This window comes from Bombina bombina, chromosome 1 (assembly GCF_027579735.1).
Source record: "Bombina bombina isolate aBomBom1 chromosome 1, aBomBom1.pri, whole genome shotgun sequence".
Lineage (NCBI taxonomy): Eukaryota > Metazoa > Chordata > Amphibia > Anura > Bombinatoridae > Bombina > Bombina bombina.
In genome coordinates, this window is record NC_069499.1 from 183,099,756 (window position 1) to 183,122,531 (window position 22,776).

A 22,776-nucleotide genomic window follows, 5' to 3' on the forward strand; every position below is an offset into this window, starting at 1 on the left:
TAACCCCTCCTGTGTCTCTTGATAGGCACTTCAGATAGGGACACCTTCTGTCCATTCTGTTCGCATCTATGCCAGTGTGTTGATGCCATTTAAAGTACCACTTTATAGCAGAGCCATTAGTGATCACACATATTAGTATTGATTCACATCTGAGTACTAATTATAAGAGGTGTCCATCCCAATTTCCCCTGGTGACACAAGGGCGCCCCCTACCCCTTCTATATACATAAATCAAAAGCAGTAGAATCAAACAAACAGCTGCCTGAAGAACTTTTTCTAACTAAGACTGCTTCAGAAGAAGCAAATACATAAAAATGGTAAAAACAATAAAAGTATGCAAAGAAGACCAAATGACTGATTTGCAAATTTGAGCAACCTAAGCTTCATTCTAAAAAAGCCCAAGAAATTGCGACTTAACATAGTAGAATGAGCTGTAAAACGCTGAGGCGGCACCTGCCCTGCCTCAAAATAAGCCTTGAAAAACAAAAAGCAGGATGCCAAAGAAATGGCAGAGGCTTCCTAACCTTTTCTGGAACCAGAAAAACAGCAGATATACTAGAAGTCTTCTGAAATCCTAGTAACTTCGATATAGAATTATAAAGCTCTTACCATATCCAAATGATGTAAAGAACTCTCAAAGAATTCTTTAGGATTAGGACACAAAGAATGAACAACAATTTATCTACTAATGTTGTTCAAATTCACAACCTTAGGAAAAAAAAGTCCACAAAACAACTTCTCTAGATGAAAAAAAAAATCAGATAAGGAGACACACGAGAGAGCTGATAAATCAGAAACTCTTGTAGCAGAAGAGAAAGTCAAAAGAAACAACACTTTCCAAGAAAGTAGATAATCTTCAAACCAAATAAGACTCCAAAAAGGAGAAATTAGTAAATGAACAGGCTTGATACCAACCAAAGCCTGAACAAAACAGTGAATATCAGGAAGTTTAAACAATCTTTCTAGAAAATAAAACAGAAAGAACAGAGATTTGTCCCTTCAAAAAATTTGCAGACAAACTAATCCAAACCATCCTGAAAAACTGTAAAATCCTAGGAATTCTAAAAGAATGCCAAGAGAATTTATGAGAACACTATAAAATATAGGTTTTCCAAACCTTATAATATATGTTCCTTGAAACAGACTTATAAGCCTGCAACATAGTGATAAAAACTAAGTCAGAGAAACCTCTATGACTAAACACTAATCAATATCCATACCCCCAAATTGGTAATTTGAGATCCCGAAGGAAAAATAGCCCCTAGAACAAGAGGGCTGGCCAAAGAGAAAGCGGCCAAGGATGGCAACTGGGACATCTGAACAAGATCCACATACTAAACCTGTAAGGTCATGCTGATGCTATCAGAACACATGACACTGTTCCAATATGATCTTGGAAATCAACTTGAGAAGAAAAAAACAGAGGCGGAAGGATGTAGTTAGGTTGCAAAACCAAGACACTGCTAATGCATCCACCATCTCCACCTGAGTATCCCTGGACCTGAAAAGGTACCTGGGAAATTGAGAAAACACATCTGTATAGAGACACCACTCTCCCGGATGTAAAGACTGACGACTGAGATAATCCACCCCCCAAATGCCTAAAATTGTAGAAAATAGACAGGAGATGAATTCCATCTAAGTACGTATTCAAGGTACTTCTTAATTGCTTAAGGAACTACGAGTCCCTATTGTTGATTGACATATGCCACAGTTGTGATATTGTCTGTCTGAAAGAAAAATTAAATTCTCTCCTAAAAGAGGCCAAGCCTGAAAGAGCTCTGAAAAAATAGCACGGAATTCTAAAATATTGATTGGAAACCTCGCCTCTTGAAGTTTCCAAACCCCTTGTGCTGTCAAAAGACCCTCAGACAGGTCCCAACCTATAAAACTTGCATCCATTAAGAATACAGTCCACAAAGGACAAACAAAAGGAGGCCCCCTGAATAAAATGATGATAGACTAATCACCAAATTAGAGAGAGAAGAGTGTTGGGATTTAAAAATATCAACTATGATATCTAAAAACAATCCCTGTATCATTGATTCAGTAGGCAAAGTAAAAAGAAAAACCAGCAAAGGGAACCAATGTCCGATGCCGCAGTTATGAGACCTAAAACTTCTATGCACATAGCCACTGAAAGAAATGTTCTAGGATTTAAGTTAGACAGGCTAACGCCACCTTCAATTGACTTTTGTCCGATAAAGACATGAACACAGATTCCATCTAGAAACCCAAAAAGAAGTGACCCTTGACTGAGGAATCACAAAACTCTTAGGTAAATTAAATCCTCTAACCATGTCTTGAAGAAACAAAACTTAGTTGATTCATGAGGTATTCCACTAAAAGAAAAGTCCATATATTTGAATACTGCTTTTTCATATGTATATATTGGGTACTTGTAAAGCGCTGTCAGGGTACCTGTGAAATAACATTGAATAAACTACAAAATGTATCACAGAATCTAATATTTCATTTTGGCTAATATCTAATTTGATATGAATTGGTCTCACTATAGCCCCTGCCCCCCTCACTGCTGTTTAAGACAAGTGAGGACAAAAGGAAAACATTTGGTTCAATTAGTGAAGATAGAAAATAAACATTTAGCCTTTAAAGCTCATAGCTCCACATGAAGGATAAACATTGGGCCTGATAATTACCCGAGACTGGGAGCATCTTGGGGTGTTGGAGACAAGATTCTCTACATAAGTCAGATAAGCAAACAAATTCTGAGAATATAGTAATTAGCACAGGCCTGTTAATTTCCCCTGAACCTCAGATACACAAAGAATCTGAACTCAAGTTACCTACAGACATATGGGAATGCTGTGACTTAATCTTCATATAAGATTATATTAACAACATGTATATATATGTATATATATATATACATATATAAATATATGATATAAATATATGATCTGAAACTTACTGTATTGGATAGATGTCTGCTATATTGAAGGGCTGCATTAGTGAATTTTAAATGTGTTAGAGTCTCAGAATAACAACAGTGTTTCTTTCATTTCAGACGAGGAGAAAACTGTAAATTGTCCCATAAATTATATATTTAAATTGTGTTTTTCATGCACTCAAAATAACACTATCAAGAGATGTACAAAGATATGGGCTATATTTATATTGAAAAGGAATGAGACTCCAATAAGCATATTTTAACATAGAATTAATATACTCGTGTTTGATCTCAAATTGTACATTTTCAATTATATTAAATGGGATATATATGCTGACCAGATAAGTTTATTAATACTGAAAATTAAAGTATATTTAATATACATATTAAAGGTTAGATATTAAGCTGTAGAAGTATTGATAGTTAGACTGCATTGCTGCCCCCTTGTGGATTAAAACTGGTATGACAGCCAAATGAGTTGACTGTTTAAAACATATGCCAAACCAAAAAGCCTATGAGATCTTCAGATCCCACAGCGAATCAGAGACAAGCATCCGAGGGCCTATCAAAATCTTGTGGGAATGATTAAAGAAAAGAAGGAGGTGGTTTACCTGATAAAGGTTGCCACACACAGAAGACAAAGGACACACACAGACTCAAAGAAGCATAAGTTTTGGAGAAGAAAATACACAGGCTTTGTGCCAAGTATATTCTCTGCCATTTTGGGACACTTTCTTGAATAAAGGAAGATAACGGTTTTGAGGCCTGTAACTTTGCGATATAGTGGATAAATCCTTCTTAGATCACCCACAAGAAATTCTGGAAACTGAAGAATCATTTGGTTATGTGGTAACGTATGGCATTGACTATAATTTAATATTTTGAAGCAAATACGTTCATTATTGCTACAGTTTAATTGAAGTTAATAATTTCAAAAGGGCACTTTGTATTTTATGCTTTTATCCATAGTCCTGTGTAGTCTTAGCTAGTCACATAAATTGGCTGTTTGCATTAATAATAATATATACAATTTCTGGTGTTTTTAATTGGAGTTATATGCAATCATTTTTGGGCTAAATAACTTAATTATACTTGTCTGAAAGTTATCTTAAATCTATTGAAATCCAGTAAGATTTGGGTGAAGTATCTTGGTATATTGTTTATCTAAACACTGAAGATAGCAGCCCATATACCGATATTTTATTGTGGTATTTTAATGCGATTCGTTGTGAGTAAAGTTAATTTTAAAAGTATATCTTTTATGATCTTTGTAAAGAATATTATAACAGCATAAGCGTGTATAATATGGTTCATAAGATAGTCTCTACTTAATATTTCAATGTGTAATATATTTCAATTCAATGAATTTAACTCTCAAAAATTTAGGAATAACTTAATTTTAATTGTTTCGTGTATACATTTTTATTGGGGGGTTTGTTTTAAAGAATAATAAATAAATTGTATTATAACCCTGCTATATACTGACTTATCTGGAGGCACTGCAAGAGATTATTATATTTATCACATTGTTATAATATATTTGTAGTAAATAGAGATTATAAAAAAGAAAAAAAATTTGGAATTTTTTTTTATTCCAAGACTTATTAAAAATTAATAAATGCAAAAATCTCAAAAAACAGAATGAACTAATACCAAAATCTTGGCCCCTTGTAATATGCATTATTGACGAAATGTCCACACTCCTTATAGAAAAAGAATTGCAAATACAGGGGCTAGATGATGATATTTGCTCATCACGCAAGTGCGAAGAGAGTTTAGAAATGGCCAAAAATTAAATTGTTACATTTAAGCAAGACATGGCTGCCTTAGATAAGAATAACCTAAATTTACTAGCCAAAATACAAGAGTTTAATAAACAACTCGCGCAAAGCCAGAAAGAACTTAGTGAACTGAAAAGGCAGTCTAGCAATAATACGCCCCCTTCTGTTAGCAATGAGGATAATGCAGGTATTTTTAAAGAATTAATGAGAAGTGAATTACAGAACTTTAGGGAAGAGTTTAAACAAAGGACCCCTTTGGGGTCAGAAATATAAACTGTACTTCCCACATAGACAGTCATCTCATGTTATAATTCAGGGGACTGCTACATTTCAGAGGGGGAGGGCAGTGATTATAGTGAGTCAGAGGGCGGAGCCAGCTACACAAATAGCCCACGTAGTAGTATTGTACATAAGGGGTCTCCCCATAGTAGAAGGGCAGATAGGGAATGCTCCAACCCTAACAAGAAGCAAGAAGGTCCCTAGGAAGACCCAAGATGCGTCTAATAAGGCATATGACACCCCTAAAATAATTAAATTTTTAAGTGGCGCAGTACCTAAGTTTTCCAACAAGGGAACCAATTCTATAATTGACCACTTAGTGACTTTATGAAAATGCTTTATCCATAATGAATGTTACTAGTGAGCAGTCAAAAATTGAATTTCTGCCATGGGTATTTGAGGGTAAACATCACAAATTATTTGCTTCACTAAAGGATATGAATATTCATTCCTGAAGCGAAACAAAAAATTAGTGCAAAAAAGAATTTGGGCAATATCGCACTAAAACCGCTGCGAAAATAGCTGTATACGGTTTAAAATGTAGTGCCAATCAAAGCCCTATAAAATTGCTTTCTATACTGAAAAGTGCATACAGTATGGCTGAAGATTACCCCTATATTTGAAAGCTCAGAATTTGTGAACTTATTTTACGAATCATTGCCTGCGCACATCAAACTTAAATTTGCTAGAGATTTTGATGAGAACTGCTCATTGGACTGGCTGATCAAAGAGAGTACAAAGTTATACTCTATTCAGCAGTCTGGTGAACAAGGGGTTAAAAAGGAACCAAGGTCCAGCCCCAAAATTGTGGCAGAAACTAGGGTGTCACCTAGCCCCCTAAATTTGGAGTCTAACAAGAAAACTTATGCGAAAGTGGCCCGAGAAAACAGGACTTCCCCACAAAGTTTTAACTCCGCCCCTCCCCCATGGGTCGAGGTGCAGAGAGAATATACTCAAAATGGGGTGCATACCCAAACAAATAGTTATCCCCTAAGAGATGAAAACCCACAAGGTTATCGGTATCCCCGTAAAAATAAATACCAAAAGTGGCGAAAATACTCTCAGGGTAACCAGACACCCCAAGTAAATAGTGCTCCCCAAGACATTAATGCTAAACAAGTTGAACCCCAAAGACAACCACGTCAAAACAGGAACAAAAGCTATGATTCTGAGGGATCTCAAGGATCCAGGAATCAATACCTTGGGATATCAAAAATTCGGTCCATGAATAAAAATGGCTTGCGTCTAATCACCCGTAAGGGACTGAAGATGCTGCTCATTTAAACGACCTCAGAAGGATGAAAGGCTGAATGGATCTCGCCGGAAATCAAACCTGCAACCCTCAAGTTGCTACAGAGCTCAGCCACAGTGCATTAGCATGCTGAGCTATCTGTCTGGCTTTAATAAAAGAAAGGTTTAAGCTAATACCAAGATACCATCCAAATAGGGAAGCACCACAATAGCCTACTGTCTGAAGACAGAAGAAGGGCACCAAGAACCTTTGAAAAGATTCATAAAGCTGTCACTAAACCAAATGGAGAAGAGACAAATTGGTAAAGCTTAAAAAGAAAATTTCAGAATCCACAAGTGGTCTGATTGAAATAAAATATGAGGATAAACATACTGAAAAATTGAGTGGACATGAAATTACCTTAAAGGGACACAAACCAATTTTTTTCTTTTGTGATTCAGATAGAGCATGCAATTTTAAGCAACTTTCTAATTTACTCCTATTATCAAGTTTTCTTAATTCTCTTGGTATCTTTATTTGAAATGCAAGAATGTAAGTTTAGATGCCGGCCCATTTTTGGTGAACAACCTGGGTTGCCGATTGGTGGATAAATTCATCCAACAATAAAAAAATTGCTGTCCAGGCATCTGAACAAAAAAAAAAAAAAAGCTTAGATGCCTTCTTTTTCAAATAAAGATAGCAAGAGAACGAAGAAAAATTGATAATAGGAGTAAATTAGAAAGTTTCTTAAAATTGCATGTTGTATTTGAATCATTTGGGTTCAGTGTCCCTTTAACAAAAAGGCATAATAGTCCTTATAATCGTCAACTTAAAAGTTGAGACTCTAATAAAACAATATAAAAGTCTTCAGATCCAAGAAAGGACTGAATAAACCTTCCTTCTTAGGGACAAAGAAAAGAATTGAATAGAAACCCAAATCATGTTCCTGCAAAAAGAACTGGCATAATCACTCCTGAAAAAAATTCACAGACTGTACTAAGAAAGAAAGATTCTTCCCATTGAAGGTCTCATTCTAAAAATCTATTTAAACCCTAAGAATAATATAGAATTTGGACTGAGTTCATCCACACCTTCACGCAGTCTAATAAGTAGTAATTATAACATAATTTATGTAAGAACTTACCTGATAAATTCATTTCTTTCATATTAGCAAGAGTCCATGAGCTAGTGACGTATGGGATATACATTCCTACCAGGAGGGGCAAAGTTTCCCAAACCTCAAAATGCCTATAAATACACCCCTCACCACACCCACAAATCAGTTTAACGAATAGCCAAGAAGTGGGGTGATAAGAAAAAAGTGCGAAGCATAAATATAAGGAATTGGAATAATTGTGCTTTATACAAAAAAATCATAGCCACCACAAAAAAGGGTGGGCCTCATGGACTCTTGCTAATATGAAAGAAATGAATTTATCAGGTAAGTTCTTACATAAATTATGTTTTCTTTCATGTAATTAGCAAGAGTCCATGAGCTAGTGACGTATGGGATAATGACTACCCAAGATGTGGATCTTCCACGCAAGAGTCACTAGAGAGGGAGGGATAAAATAAAGACAGCCAATTCCGCTGAAAAAAATCCACACCCAAAAATAAAGTTTAAATCTTATAATAAAAAAACTGAAATTATAAGCAGAAGAATCAAACTGAAACCGCTGCCTGAAGTACTTTTCTACCAAAGACTGCTTCTGAAGAAGAAAACACATCAAAATGGTAGAATTTAGTAAAAGTATGCAAAGAAGACCAAGTTGCTGCTTTGCAAATCTGATCAACCGAAGCTTCATTCCTAAACGCCCAGGAAGTAGAAACTGACCTAGTAGAATGAGCTGTAATCCTTTGAGGCGGAGTTTACCCGACTCGACATAAGCAAGATGAATTAAAGATTTCAACCAAGATGCCAAAGAAATGGCAGAGGCCTTCTGACCTTTCCTAGAACCGGAAAAGATAACAAATAGACTAGAAGTCTTTCGGAAATTCTTAGTAGCTTCAACATAATATTTCAAAGCTCTAACTACATCCAAAGAATGCAATGATCTCTCCTTAGAATTCTTAGGATTAGGACACAATGAAGGAACCACAATTTCTCTACTAATGTTGTTAGAATTCACAACCTTAGGTAAAAATTGAAAAGAAGTTCGCAACACCGCCTTATCCTGATGAAAAATCAGAAAAGGAGACTCACAAGAAAGAGCAGATAATTCAGAAACTCTTCTAGCAGAAGAGATGGCCAAAAGAAATAAAACTTTCCAAGAAAGTAATTTAATGTCCAATGAATGCATAGGTTCAAACGGAGAAGCTTGAAGGGCCTCCAGATCCAAATTTTAACTCCAAGGAGGAGAAATTGACTTAATGACAGGCTTTATACGAACCATAGCTTGCACAAAACAATGAATATCAGGAAGATTAGCAATCTTTCTGTGAAAAAGAACAGAAAGAGCAGAGATTTGTCCTTTCAAGGAACTTGCAGACAAACCTTTATCCAAACCATCCTGAAGAAACTGTAGAATTCTCGGAATTCTAAAAGAATGCCAGGAAAATTGATGAGAAAGACACCAAGAAATGTAAGTCTTCCAAACTCGATAATATATCTTTCTAGATACAGATTTACGAGCCTGTAACATAGTACTAATCACAGAGTCAGAGAAACCTCTTTGACTAAGAATCAAGCGTTCAATCTCCATACCTTTAAATTTAAGGATTTGAGATCCTGATGGAAAAAAGGACCTTGTGACAGAAGGTCTGGTCTTAACGGAAGAGTCCATGGTTGGCAAGAGGCCATCCGGACAAGATCTGCATACCAAAACCTGTGAGGCCATGCTGGAGCCACCAGCAGAACAAACGAGCATTCCTTCAGAATCTTGGAGATTACTCTTGGAAGAAGAACTAGAGGCGGAAAGATATAGGCAGGATGATACTTCCAAGGAAGTGACAATGCATCCACTGCTTCCGCCTGAGGATCCCTGGATCTGGACAGATACCTGGGAAGTTTCTTGTTTAGATGAGAAGCCATCAGATCTATTTCTGGAAGTCCCCACATTTGAACAATCTGTAGAAATACCTCTGGGTGAAGAGACCATTCGCCCGGATGTAACGTTTGGCGACTGAGATAATCCGCTTCCCAATTGTCTATACCTGGGATATGAAGCGCAGAAATTAGACAGGAGCTGGATTTCGCCCATACCAGTATTCGAGATACTTCTTTCATAGCCAGAGGACTGTGAGTCCCTCCTTGATGATTGATGTATGCCACAGTTGTGACATTGTCTGTCTGAAAACAAATGAACGATTCTCTCTTTAGAAGAGGCCATGACTGAAGAGCTCTGAAAATTGCACGGAGTTCCAAAATATTTATCGGTAATCTCACCTCCTGAGATTCCCAAACCCCTTGTGCTGTCAGAGACCCCCACACAGCTCCCCAACCTGTCAGACTTGCATCTGTTGAAATTACAGTCCAGGTTGGAAGAACAAAAGAAGCCCCCTGAACTAAACGATGGTGATCTGTCCACCACGTCAGAGAGTGTCGTACAATCGGTTTTAAAGATATTAATTGAGATATCTTTGTGTAATCCCTGCACCACTAGTTCAGCATACAGAGCTGAAGAGGTTGCATGTGAAAACGAGCAAAGGAGATCGCGTCCGATGCAGCAGTCATAAGACCTAGAATTTCCATGCATAAGGCTACCGAAGGGAATGATTGTGACTGAAGGTTTCGACAAGCTGAGATCAATTTCAGACGTCTCTTGTCTGTCAGAGACAGAGTCATGGACACTGAATCTATCTGGAAACCTAAAAAGGTTACCTTTGTCTGAGGAATCAATGAACTTTTTGGTAAATTGATCCTCCAACCATGATCTTGAAGAAACAACACAAGTCGATTCGTATGAGATTCTGCTAAATGTGAAGACTGAGCAAGTACCAAGATATCGTCCAAATAAGGAAATACCACAATACCCTGTTCTCTGATTACAGACAGAAGTGCACCGAGAACCTTTGTAAAAATTCTTGGAGCTGTTGCTAGGCCAAACGGTAGAGCCACAAACTGGTAATGCTTGTCTAGGAAAGAGAATCTCAGAAACTGATAGTGATCTGGATGAATCGGAATATGCAGATATGCATCCTGTAAATCTATTGTGGACATATAATGCCCTTGCTGAACAAAAGGCAGGATAGTCCTTACAGTTACCATTTTGAATGTGGGTATCCTTACATAACGATTCAATATTTTTAGATCCAGAACTGGTCTGAACGAATTCTCCTTCTTTGGTACAATGAAGAGATTTGAATAAAACCCCAGCCCCTGTTCCAGAACTGGAACTGGCATAATTACTCCAGCCAACTCTAGATCTGAAACACATTTCAGAAATGCTCGAGCCTTCGCTGGGTTTACTGGGACACGGGAAAGAAAAAATCTCTTTGCAGGAGGCCTTATATTGAAGCCAATTCTGTACCCTTCTGAAACAATGTTCTGAATCCAAAGATTGTGAATGGAATTGATCCAAATTTCTTTGAAAAAACGTAATCTGCCCCCTACCAGCTGAGCTGGAATGAGGGCCGCACCTTCATGTGGACTTAGGAGCTGGCTTTGGTTTTCTAAAAGGCTTGGATTTATTCCAGACTGGAGATGGTTTCCAAACTGATACCGCTCCTGTGGATGAAGGATCAGGCTTTTGTTCCTTGTTGTGACGAAAGGAACGAAAACGATTATTAGACCTAAATTTACCTTTAGATTTTTTATCCTATGGTAAAAAAGTTCCTTTCCCTCCAGTAACAGTTGAGATAATAGAATCCAACTGAGAACCAAATAATTTATTACCCTGGAAAGAAAGGGAAAGCAAAGTAGACTTAGAATACATATCAGCATTCCAAGTTTTAAGCCATAAAGCTCTTCTAGCTAAAATAGCTAGAGACATATACCTGACATCAACTCTAATGATATCAAAGATGGCATCACAAATAAAATTATTAGCATGTTGAAGAAGATTAAAAATGCTATGAGAATTATGATCTGTTACTTGTTGCGCTAAAGCTTCTAACCAAAAAGTTGAAGCTGCAGCAACATCCGCTAAAGATATAGCAGGTCTAAGAAGATTACCTGAACACAAGTAAGCTTTTCTTAGAAAGGATTCAATTTTCCTATCTAAAGGATCCTTAAAGGAAGTACTATCTGCCGTAGGAATAGTAGTACGCTTAGCAAGAGTAGAGATAGCCCCATCAACCTTAGGGATTTTGTCCCAAAACTCTAATCTGTCAGATGGCAAAGGATATAATTGCTTAAAACGTTTAGAAGGAGTAAATTAATTACCCAAATTATTCCATTCCCTGGAAATTACTTCAGAAATAGCATCAGGGACAGGAAAAACTTCTGGAATAACTACAGTAGATTTAAAAACCTTATTTAAACTTTTAGATTTAGTATCAAGAGGACCAGAATCCTCTATTTCTAATGCAATTAAGACTTCTTTAAGTAAAGAACGAATAAATTCCATTTTAAATAAATATGAAGATTTATCAGCATCAACCTCTGAGACAGAATCCTCTGAACCAGAAGAACCATTATCAGAATCAGAATGATGATGTTCATTTAAAAATTCATCTGAAAAATGAGAAGTTTTAAAAGACTTTTTACGTTTACTAGAAGGAGGAATAACAGACATAGCCTTCTTAATGGATTTAGAAACAAAATGTTATCAGGAACACTCTGAGTATTAGATGTTGACGGAACAGCAACAGGTAATGTAACATTACTAAAGGAAATATTATCTGCATTAACAAGTTTGTCATGACATTCAGTACAAACAACAGCTGGAGGAACAGATACCACAAGTTTACAGCAGATACACTTAACTTTGGTAGATCCAGCACTAGGCAGCGATTTTCCAGAAGTATCTTCTGACTCAGTGTCAATGTGGGACATCTTGCAATATGTAATAGAAAAAACAACATATAAAGCAAAATTGATCAAATTCCTTAAATGACAGTTTCAGGAATGGGAAAAAATGCCAGTGAACAAGCTTCTAGAAACCAGAAGCAATAAATAATGAGACTTAAATAATGTGGAGACAATAGTGACGCCCATATTTTTTAGCGCCAAAAAAGACGCCCACATTATTTGGCGCCTAAATGCTTTTGGCGCCAAAAATGACGCCACATTTGGAACACCGACACTTCTGGCGCAAAAAAACGTCAAAAATGACGCAACTTCCGGCGACACGTATGACGCCGGAAATAGAAAAAAAAGTCTGTGCCAAGAATGACGCAATAAAATGAAGCATTTTCAGCCCCCGCGAGCCTAACAGCCCACAGGGAAAAAGTCAAATTTAAGGTAAGAAAAAATTGATTTATTCATATGCATTATCCCAAATATGAAACGGACTGTCTGAAATAAGGAACGTTGAACATCATGAGTCAAGGCAAATAAATGTTTGAATACATATATTTAGAACTTTATATAAAAGTGCCCAACCATAGCTTAGAGTGTCACAGAAAATAAGACTTACTTACCCCAGGACACTCATCTACATGTAGTAGAAAGCCAAACCAGTACTGAAACGAGAATCAGTAGAGGTAATGGTATATATAAGAGTATATCGTCGATCTGAAAAGGGAGGTAAGAGATGAATCTCTACGACCGATAACAGAGAACCTATGAAATAGACCCCGTAGAAGGAGATCATTGAATTCAAATAGGCAATACTCTCCCTCTGACATTCACTGCACGCTGAGAGGAAAACCGGGCTCCAACCTGCTGCGGAGCGCATATCAACGTAGAATCTAGCACAAACTTACTTCACCACCTCCATAGGAGGCAAAGTTTGTAAAACTGATTTGTGGGTGTGGTGAGGGGTGTATTTATAGGCATTTTGAGGTTTGGGAAACTTTGCCCCTCCTGGTAGGAATGTATATCCCATACGTCACTAGCTCATGGACTCTTGCTAATTACATGAAAGAAATAGTGTTTTTCTCCCAGAAGGATACAAAAAAACCACTTCTTTAGTGCTTACACTCAGTTAACCAAATTAGCAGCTAATAAAAACAGTAGTTATTATTACCCAAATAAATGGTACACAATAAATTGACCTCAAAGGCCAAAGGGCTGAATTAACCCTGCCAGGAAATTAATCTATGACCCTAAGATCTAATCTAGAACAAGCATTTGTAGTCAGGAAATTCACTGACTGATCTACATCATCGGACTTAAAAGTAGGGCAGAAAAAAACTCTAAACCTCTAGAAATAGTGGAGATAATAGAAATCAAACAAATTATTATCCTAACAAGATAGCGATAAAATATATTTGAAATCATAATAAAAACATGATTCCTATACTGAAACAGTTTAGACTGCAAAGGGAAATATACATAGACCTGACTCATGACAAATATAAGTACTATACATATATTTAAAACTTTATATTAATACATAAAGCGCCAAACCATAGCTGAGAGTGTCTTAAATAATGATACATACTTACCAAAATACACCCATCCACATATAGCAGATAGCCAAATCAGTACTGAAAACTATCAGCAGAGGTAATGGTATATAAGAGTATATTGTCAATCTGAAAAAGGAGGTAGGAGATGAATCCCTACAACCGATAGAGAACCATTAAAAAGAATCCCCGCGAGGGAAACCATAAAATCAATAGGCGATACTCTCTTCACATCCCTCTGACAAACACTGTACTCTGAGAGGAATTGGGCTTCAGAATGCTTAGAAGCTCTTATCATAGAAGAAATCATAAAAATCAAGCACAAACTTACTTCACCACCTCCACGGCAGGCAACGTTTGTAAAACTGAATTGTAGGTGTGGTGAGGGGTGTATTTATAGGCATTTTGAGGTTTGAGATTGAATCCAATTCGATATCCCTGAGAAACAAAATTCTAGCAGCAATACTGGAATGGGGGCTGTACCTTCATGCAGTTTTAGAGGCTTGAACAGATTTCTTATTATGTTTAAATTTGTTCCAATTTACATTGCGTTGCCAGACTGAACCAGAAGAGCAGTGTTTAGTTGAGAAATCAGTTTTCTGTTTTTTCTTCTGACGAAAATAACAAAAATGATAGGAGCTTTAAATTTTCATTTTGACTTCATGTCTTGAGGAAGAAAAGCTCCTTTACCTCCAGTAAAAGTAGAAATAATAGAATCAAACTCAGACCCAAATAATTTCTTTCCTTGAAAGGAGAGAAAGTAATCTATATTTAGACACCATATCAGCATTCCAGGATTCAAGCCAAAGGTGCCTCCTGTTAAGAATGGCTTAAGACATGCTTTTGACATTGATTGTCATAATATAAAATACAGCATCACAAATAAAAATATTTGCACTTTGAAGTAAACAATAGATTAGAAGCAGCGGCAACGCCAGCAATAGATATAGCTGGCCTGAGTATTTATCCAGTATCTAGAAAAGCCGTTCTTAGAAAAGATTCTAATTTTCTGTCTAAAGTGTCTTTAAAAGAACGTATGTTTAGCTAGAGTGGAAATGGCCCCATCTACTTTAGCAACTGCTTCCATAATTCTAGATTAGCAGCAGGTAAAATATATAGCTTTTTTAACCATTCCTTAGCAATCATATCAGAGACAGCATCAGATATAGGGAAAATCTCAGGGAGATTAACAACTGTTATAAATACAAAATTTAAATGATTACAAAGTTTATTGTCAGGTTTAGATTTTTCAACGCCTAGAGTGACCAAGACCTTACCATCCAAAGATACTATAGAATCCTTACGATAAGGACATACATTACTTGTAGAAGGTAAAATTTAAACAGACCCTTTGAGCTTGTTTGAAGGCGGTAGGGCAGCCAATGTCTTCGTGATAGCGATAGTAATAAAGTTTTTCATTGCTGGAGGTACTCCATCTGCATCTGCCTGTAATGAACAGACAGTAGGTATGTTATCCCTTAGAGAAATCTAAACATGAGCAGTATGTGCGAGGGGTTTTATAGGGCTCTTGGGAAACTTTGCCTCCTCCTAGTGGTAGGAATGAATATACCATAAGTAACGGATTGTGGACTCTCGCCACCTACATGAAAGAAAGGCATACTGAATAAGGTTAGTGCATTCTATTTTAAGGTGAGCGTGGTCAACTTATAACTTCCTTTAAATTATCAACAATGCATCATAAAAATAAGTTTAAGCATGTGAGAAGTAAGAATACAAAACTTACCAAGTGTTGATGGATGAGGCACTCCAGGAGGCTGAAGTCGTGTAGTTTGCACTTGCCCTATTCCCCCTAGAATGCCCCCTTGCAATGCACTGCTTTGATAGTCAGTGGTGTTTGTAGGATTATTACTGTTTATGGAGGTCCCGCCTCCAGCATCAGAGTCCTCAATGTTTCCTCCACTATTGCACCCTGCACCACAACCTTTTCTCAATCTGAAAAGCAATGAAATAAAGCAGACGGTAAAGGTTATATGATGTATTTTTTATGGGAAAACAGTGCTTTAAAAAAAAAAAAAAATTTAAAAAAATAAATAAAAATGTAGAAATAAAAAACATAATTAGAACAAATTCCTTTCTTTCATGGAGATAAGAGTCCACAATCCATTACTCCTGGGAATTACGTTTCCTGCCACAAGGGGGAGGCAAAGATTCCTAAACTTGAGAGCTCTATATAAACCTTCCCACCCTCTATAGTAATCAGTCTGAAAGAGGCGAAAATGAAATAAAACAAAATAATTAGAGGAAATGGGAAAAAAGGATGTCCCAAAAATAATTAAAACCCCCCATAAATTATGCTTACATGATAATTTCATTTCCATCGAGGGGAGGAGAGTCCACGGCTTCATTCATTACTGTTGGGAATTAAGAACCTGGCCACCCCAGCCAAAGGCTTAAAATACCTCCCCCACTTTCCTCATACCCCAGTCATTCTGCCGAGGGAAGGAGGAGTTAGGAGAAACATCAGGGTATAAATGGTGCCGGAAGATTAATTAAATTTAGGTCCACTCATCGGACATATGGGCAGGAGCCGTGCACTCACCTCCCGTCGATGGAAATTAAATTATCAGGTAAGCATAATTTATGTTTTCCATCTAAATGGGAGGAGAGTCCACGGCATCAATCATTACTGTTGGGAACATAAACCCAAGCTCTAGAGGACACTGAATGAAACCGGGAGAGTAAACGGTGGACCCTAGTCTGAGGGCACCACAGCCTGCAAAACCTTTTTCCCAAAAACAGCTTCCGCAGAAGCAAAAACGTCAAATTTGTAAAACTTTGTAAAAGTGCGTAAGGAGGACCAGGTAGCCGTCTTACAAATTTGCTCCATAGAGGCCTCATTCTTGAATGCCCAAGACAAAGCCACAGCAAAAGTTGAATGAGCCGTGATCCTCTGAGGAGGCTTATGTCCCGCTGTCTCATAGGCCAAGCAAATCAAGCTCCTGAACCAAAAGGACAAAGAAGTAGAGGAGGTTTTCTGCCCCTTGCGCTTCCCTGAACACACAACAAAGAGAGATGTAGACCTGAAATCCTTTGTAGCCTGAAGATAGAACTTTAAGGCACCAACCACATCTAGGTTATGAAGTAACCTCTCCTTAGAAGAAGAAGGGCTAGGACATAAAGGAGGAACAACTATTTCCTGATTGATGTTACGGTTAGACACCACCTTGGGAAGAAACACCAAACCAGTGCGAAGCACAGCCTCAAACGCATGAAAAACCAGATAAAAATGCTCACATTGCAAGGCAGCCAGTTCAGATACTCTGCGTGCCGATGCAATGGCCAACAGGAAAAGAACCTTCCAGGACAGAATCTTAAAGTCAATGGAGTGCATAGGCTCAAACGGAACCTTCTGCAATACCTTAAGGACCAAGTTTAAGCTCCATGGGGGAGCAGACTGTCTAAAGACAGGCCTGATTCTAGACAGAGCCTGAACAAAAGATTGTATGTCAGGTAGCTCAGTGAGTCTCCTATGCAACAATACTGATAATGCTGAAATCTGACCCTTCTCCAAACCCTCTTGGAGAAAGGACAGAATCTTGGATACCTTCACCTTATGCCAAGGATATCCATACTTCTCACACCAGGACAAGTCCTCCACACCTTATGGTAGATGCAACGAGTGACTGGCTTCCTTGCCTGAATTAGCATATCAATCACACTTTTAGAAAAGTCTCTCTTGGCCAAGAATAGGCATCCAATCCCCACGCAGTTAGCCTCAGAGAATCAAGATTTTGCAGTTGAAAAGGACCCTGTTCCAGCAGATCCCTGTGACAGGGTAACCTCCATGGTGGAGAGGATGACATCCCCACCAGATCCGCAAACCACGTTCTCCGTGGCCACGATGGAGCAATCAAAATGGCCTAAGCTCGCTCCTGTTTAATCCGTGCCACTACACGAGGTAGGAGTGGTAACGGTGGAAAAATGTAAGCTAGGCTGAACCCCCAAGGCACTGCCAAGGCATCTATCAGCTCTGCCTGAGGATCCCTGGACCTCGACCCATATCAGGGTAGCTTGCAATTGAGTCCGGACGCCATGGGATCTTATCTCCGGCGATCCCCAACTGAGACAAATCTCTGCAAACACTTCGGGGTGGAGAGACCATTCTCCCGGATAGAAGGATTGCCTGCTGAGAAAGTCCGCTTCCCAGTTGTCCACACCTGGAATGTGAATCGCAGAGAGCGAGCAGCTGTGGGACTCCGCCCCCTCCAAGATCTGAGACACCTCCCTCATGGCTAGGGAGCTCCTCGTACCCCCCTGATGGTTGATGCAAGCCACCAAGGTAATGTTGTCGGTCTGGAATCTGATGAAGCTGAACGACCCCAAGAGAGGCCATGCCTTAAGAGCTTTGTAGATTGCTCAGAGTTCCAGAATATTTATCGGAAGGAGAGACTCCTTCCGGGTCCATTTTCCTTGTGCCATCCTGGCACCTCAAACAGCTCCCCATCCTGCCAGACTCGCGTCCGTGGTCACAATCTCCCAGGACGGTCTCAAGAAGGATGTCCCCATGGACAGTTGCTCCGGACGGATCCACCAAGCGAGGGAGATCCGAGTCCGAGCATCCATGGATATCTGCTGAGATAGATCTGAATGATCGCCGTTCCACTATCTCAACATGCACAATTGAAGAGGTCTGAGATGGAACCTGGCGAATGGAATGACGTCTATGCTGGAAACCATGAGTCCGATCACCTCCATACACTGAGCCACCAAGGGGCTTGAGGAGGACTGAAGGGCAAAACAAGAGGATGCAATCTTCCTGCGTTGATGGTCTGTGAGAAATATTTTCACAGGCATAGAGTCTATTATCGTGCCCAGGAACTCCACCCTGTTGCTGGGAACCAGGGAACTCTTTCCTGAGTTGATCTTCCAACCGTGAGATTGGAGCAAAATATGAGCCCTTGAATGATCCTCTGTGAGACGAAGCAACGGCTCCTGGACTAGGATGTTGTCTAGATAGGGCGCCACAGCAATGCCTCTGGCCACTGCAAGTAGCGCCCCCAGAACCTTCATGAAGGCTCTCGGGGCCGTCGCCAGACCAAAGGGGAGGGTCACAAACTGGAAGTGTTGGTCCAGAAACGCAAATCTTAGGAACTTGAATTGGTCCCTGTGAATTGGCACATGAAGGTAAGCGTCCTTCAAGTCTATAGCTGTCATGAACTGTCCCTCTTGAACTAGGGGCAGAATAGATCTGATAGTTTCCATTTTGAAGGATGGAACACTTAGAAACTTATTTAAACACTTTAGGTCCAGAATCGGGCGGAACGTGCCCTCCTCCTTTGGAACCACAAAAAGATTTGAATAGTACTCTAGACCCCTTTCTGCTTGGGGTACTGGTACGATGGCGCAGAGAGAGGAGAGATCCCTCACACACTCTAGAAAGACCTCTCTTTTGTGTCCTGTGCGGATGGGATCTGAACCCTATCCTGTAACCCTGGGCGACAACCTCCAGAACCCAAGGGTCCTGAAACCAGGCTTCTGAGAAAAGAGATAATCTGCCCCCTACTTGGTCCAGAGACCGGTTGGGGGCCGCCCCATCATGCCGATTTTGTCTTGGCGGGCTTCTTGTTCTGCTTAGACTTGTTCCAAGAATGAGCTGGCTTCCAAGTTCCCTTGGACTGGTCTGCTTTCGCGACGGGCTGCTGGCGCTGTGCCTTGTCCGCACGAAAGGAAGAACCTAATCGCCCCCATTCATTCTTAATAATATTAGCCATCTTAACAGGAACCGGGAAGGCCTGAGGCACCACCCTGTCCTCGTATAGCTTATCAAGTTTAGGAATCGCAGGTTCCTCTGGAAGCTTCGGTTCCAGACCCTCCAGAGTAGCAAGCTTTTGCGTTAGCAAAAAGTGCAAATTTTCTATCCTAAACCTAAAGTCAGGCTCCTCCGCAGCCGGAGGTTTAAATGACATGGAATCCGACCCAGAAGGGGCCTCCTCCGAAGAGTCGGAGTGGGCCTCATCATATAACGCCTCTGAAATTTACATAGGCGTAGACAACCCCTGGGTCGGGCTGCTTTGATATGCCCTACACTTGCGCTTAGCAGAACGTTGTTCGGTATAGATCACTTTCGATACCGCCATTTGGCGATTAATGCAGGGACCCTGGGGCACTGTATGTGCAATTGGAGATGAATGCAGGGACATCAGTTTACTTTTAGATGTCGTAACTTTATTAAGGCATGTGGAACATAGTGGAGCAGGCTGCTCTACCAGAACCTCCTCACAATAAACACAGGAATGAGACCTTGTTAAAGAGGGAGAACCATTTAACGCGTCCGAGTCCTCCATAGCTTCCGCTGTTATTATGGACTAGATTCTTAATAAATAGGCACCTTTATAACCTCCAATGGCCGGGGCACTCACCACCTCCTATGACCCGAACTACAGAAACCGTTTTGCCTCCTGCGCCGCTGATCAACAGAGGAAGAGAGATAGCCACACCTGGTCACATGGAAAGGAGAAAACATGGAAAAAAAAGGGCCGCGCAATACTCCCGTAAGTCACCTGAAAGTTCCACACATTGCCAGAGCCTCATCTTGCACATAACGCAGCAATGACACGATAAACAATATCATGTATAAACCCCCCTGTTCAATAACCTCTCTCCCAGGAATATTAACCCTTGATTCAATAACGATAAGAGGCGTCACACTGTGACCCTGTCTTCCGTGTTATCATTATGTAATAAAAAATGAAACGATCTTACCAGAATCTACGCCGTGGAACAGAAACATGGCCCTTCAAGTGTGACAGGTTAGTAGCCTCGCTCCTGACATGGACTTGAGCGTAAAAAGCAGGCTGCGAAACTCGTCAATGTTGATTGCTTGTGGAGCTGTTAATATGAGTCGGGATGGTTTTGCAAAAAGACTCTCCCTGCATCTCCGGACTTTCACCCAGGCTCACACTAAGAGGCTGACAGGATTACTTAAAACTCCAGTCCCAAAGCGAAGAGTACTACCCTCGATAAGAGACTACTCCGATCTTCGGCACTTCTCTGCAGACGTCCTGTGACGAAAGGCAAAGAATGACTGGGGAATGAGGGAAGTGGGGGATGAGGGGATGTGGGGAAGGTATTTAAGCCTTTGGCTGTGGTGTCTTTGCCTCCTCCTGGTGGCCAGGTTCTTAATTCCCAACAGTAATGAATGAAGCTGTGGACTCTCCTCCCCTTTAGATGGAAAATCAGTTATAAATTGTTTTCTTTCATATAGGTGATAAAGTCCACAATCTATTACTCCTAGGAACTAATACCCAAGCTGTGGCAGAGACCACGAGTGATGGAAAAAATAGGGAGGGTTTAAACATCCTTTTATACCTATAGAAAACAACCAAACACAGATTTAAATTTTTTTTTTTTTATATAAATGCAAATTGAAACCACAAAATGTAGTCCTAGATAGAAACAACTGCATGAAGCACTTCCCTACCAAAAACATCAAAATGGTAGAGTTTAATAAAAGAAAAAAAGGATGATCAAGTAACTGCCTTGCAAATTTGTTCCAGCTTCATTCTTGAAAGCCCAGGAAGTGGCTACAGAGTGAGCAGAACGAGCCGTGATACGCTTAGGAGGAGTCTGTCTTGCTTCTACATAAGCCATTTAGATTAATTTCTTAATCCAAGAAGACGCCTTCTGCCCCTTGCTCTTACCTGTAAAATGAACAAACAAATCAGAAGTTTGTCTGAAACATATCTTAAGGCTACTAAAGATTTCAAAGCCCTGACAACATCCATGTTATAAAGAAGTCTATCAGAAGAATTCTTTGGATCAGGACAAAGGGAAGGAACCACAATTTACCTACTGATATTGTCAAAAGAAACAACTTAAGGGAAAAAATCAAGTCCTCAAAACAGCTTTTTTGAAAAGCGCACAAAAATCAGACCTTCAAAACCAAATTAAGATTCCAAAAGAGAATAGGTTTGATTACAAGCTTTATTCTAGATACCACCAGAACAAATTTATACACATCAGGAAGATAAGCAATTTCCATAAAGAAAGGAACAGAGAGGGCAGAAATCTGGCCTTTCAAAGAACTGTTAGAAAGACCTTTCTGCAAACCATCTTGAATAAACTCAAGAAATCTGTGAATCCTAAAAGAATGCCCAAGAATAATTATGAACAGAACACCAAAAAATAAAGGCTTTCCAAACCTTATAATAGATTCTTCTGGAGGTTTCAGATCCAGAACTGGTCTGAAAGTACTTTTCGTCTTTGGAATAATGAAGAGCTTTGAATAAAATCCTATCCCCTGTTCCTGCAAAGGAACAGAAACAATCACTAGCTTCCAGAACTGAGACAGACTGGAAAAAACCTTGAGCTTTTACAGGACTCCTTAGAACATTGGACAGAAAAAAACCTTCCTCTGGAAGACCTTGTTCTGAATCCTATTCAATATCACTGAGAAACTATATTCAGAACCCAGTGATCTAGAACAGACAAAACAAGCCTCCTGAAAGAGGCTTAACCTGCCCTCTACCAGAACTTCTGTATTGGGGGCTACACCTTCATTTAGATTTGGTAGTAGGGATAGATTTCTTACCCTGCTTTGACTTGTTCCAGTTAGCACTAAGGGGTAGATTTATCAAGCAGCGGATGCTGCAATTTACCCCCGTAGTTTCAGGTTCCTCTAAAACTGAAGTTAAGAAGCAGCGGTCTTAAGACCACTGGCTCCTTAACTCGTCCGCCATCTCTGAGATGGCGGACAGGAATATTCCCGATTGGGATGATTGACACCCCCTTCAAATGTGCAGGGGACGGCATTGCACAAGCATTTCACCAGAAATGCTAGTGCAATGATAAATGCCGACAGCGTAAACTGAGCCAGAGGTGCCTTGCTTCTGAGCAAAGGAGTCAACCTTTTGTTCCTTATTCTGACGAAAGGAACGAAAACGATTAGAAGTTTTAGATTTCCCTCTGGACTTTTTGTCCTGAGGAAGAAAAGCCCCTTTACCTCCAACAGGTAACAGTAGCTATTATAGAATCTAAAACAGAACAACTTCTTTCCCTGAAAGGAAACAGGCCATCTAGATTTATACTCCTTATTAGCAGACCAGGATCAAAGCCACAAGGCCCTCCTGACAAGAATTGCTAAGGACATGCTTGACATTAAT

At 39.5% G+C, this 22,776-nt stretch overlaps 1 protein-coding gene across 1 annotated transcript in view; it reads right to left on the minus strand.

Annotated features, from left to right (window-relative positions):
* The window catches only part of PCNX1 (pecanex 1), a gene marked incomplete in the record, with an annotated part of 752,914 nt that overhangs the window by 18,410 nt on the left and 711,728 nt on the right, over positions 1-22,776 (minus strand). Inside the window, 1 exon segment of the mRNA XM_053711389.1 lies at positions 15,399-15,607. Within this exon segment, the coding sequence (XP_053567364.1) occupies positions 15,399-15,607 (209 nt within the window).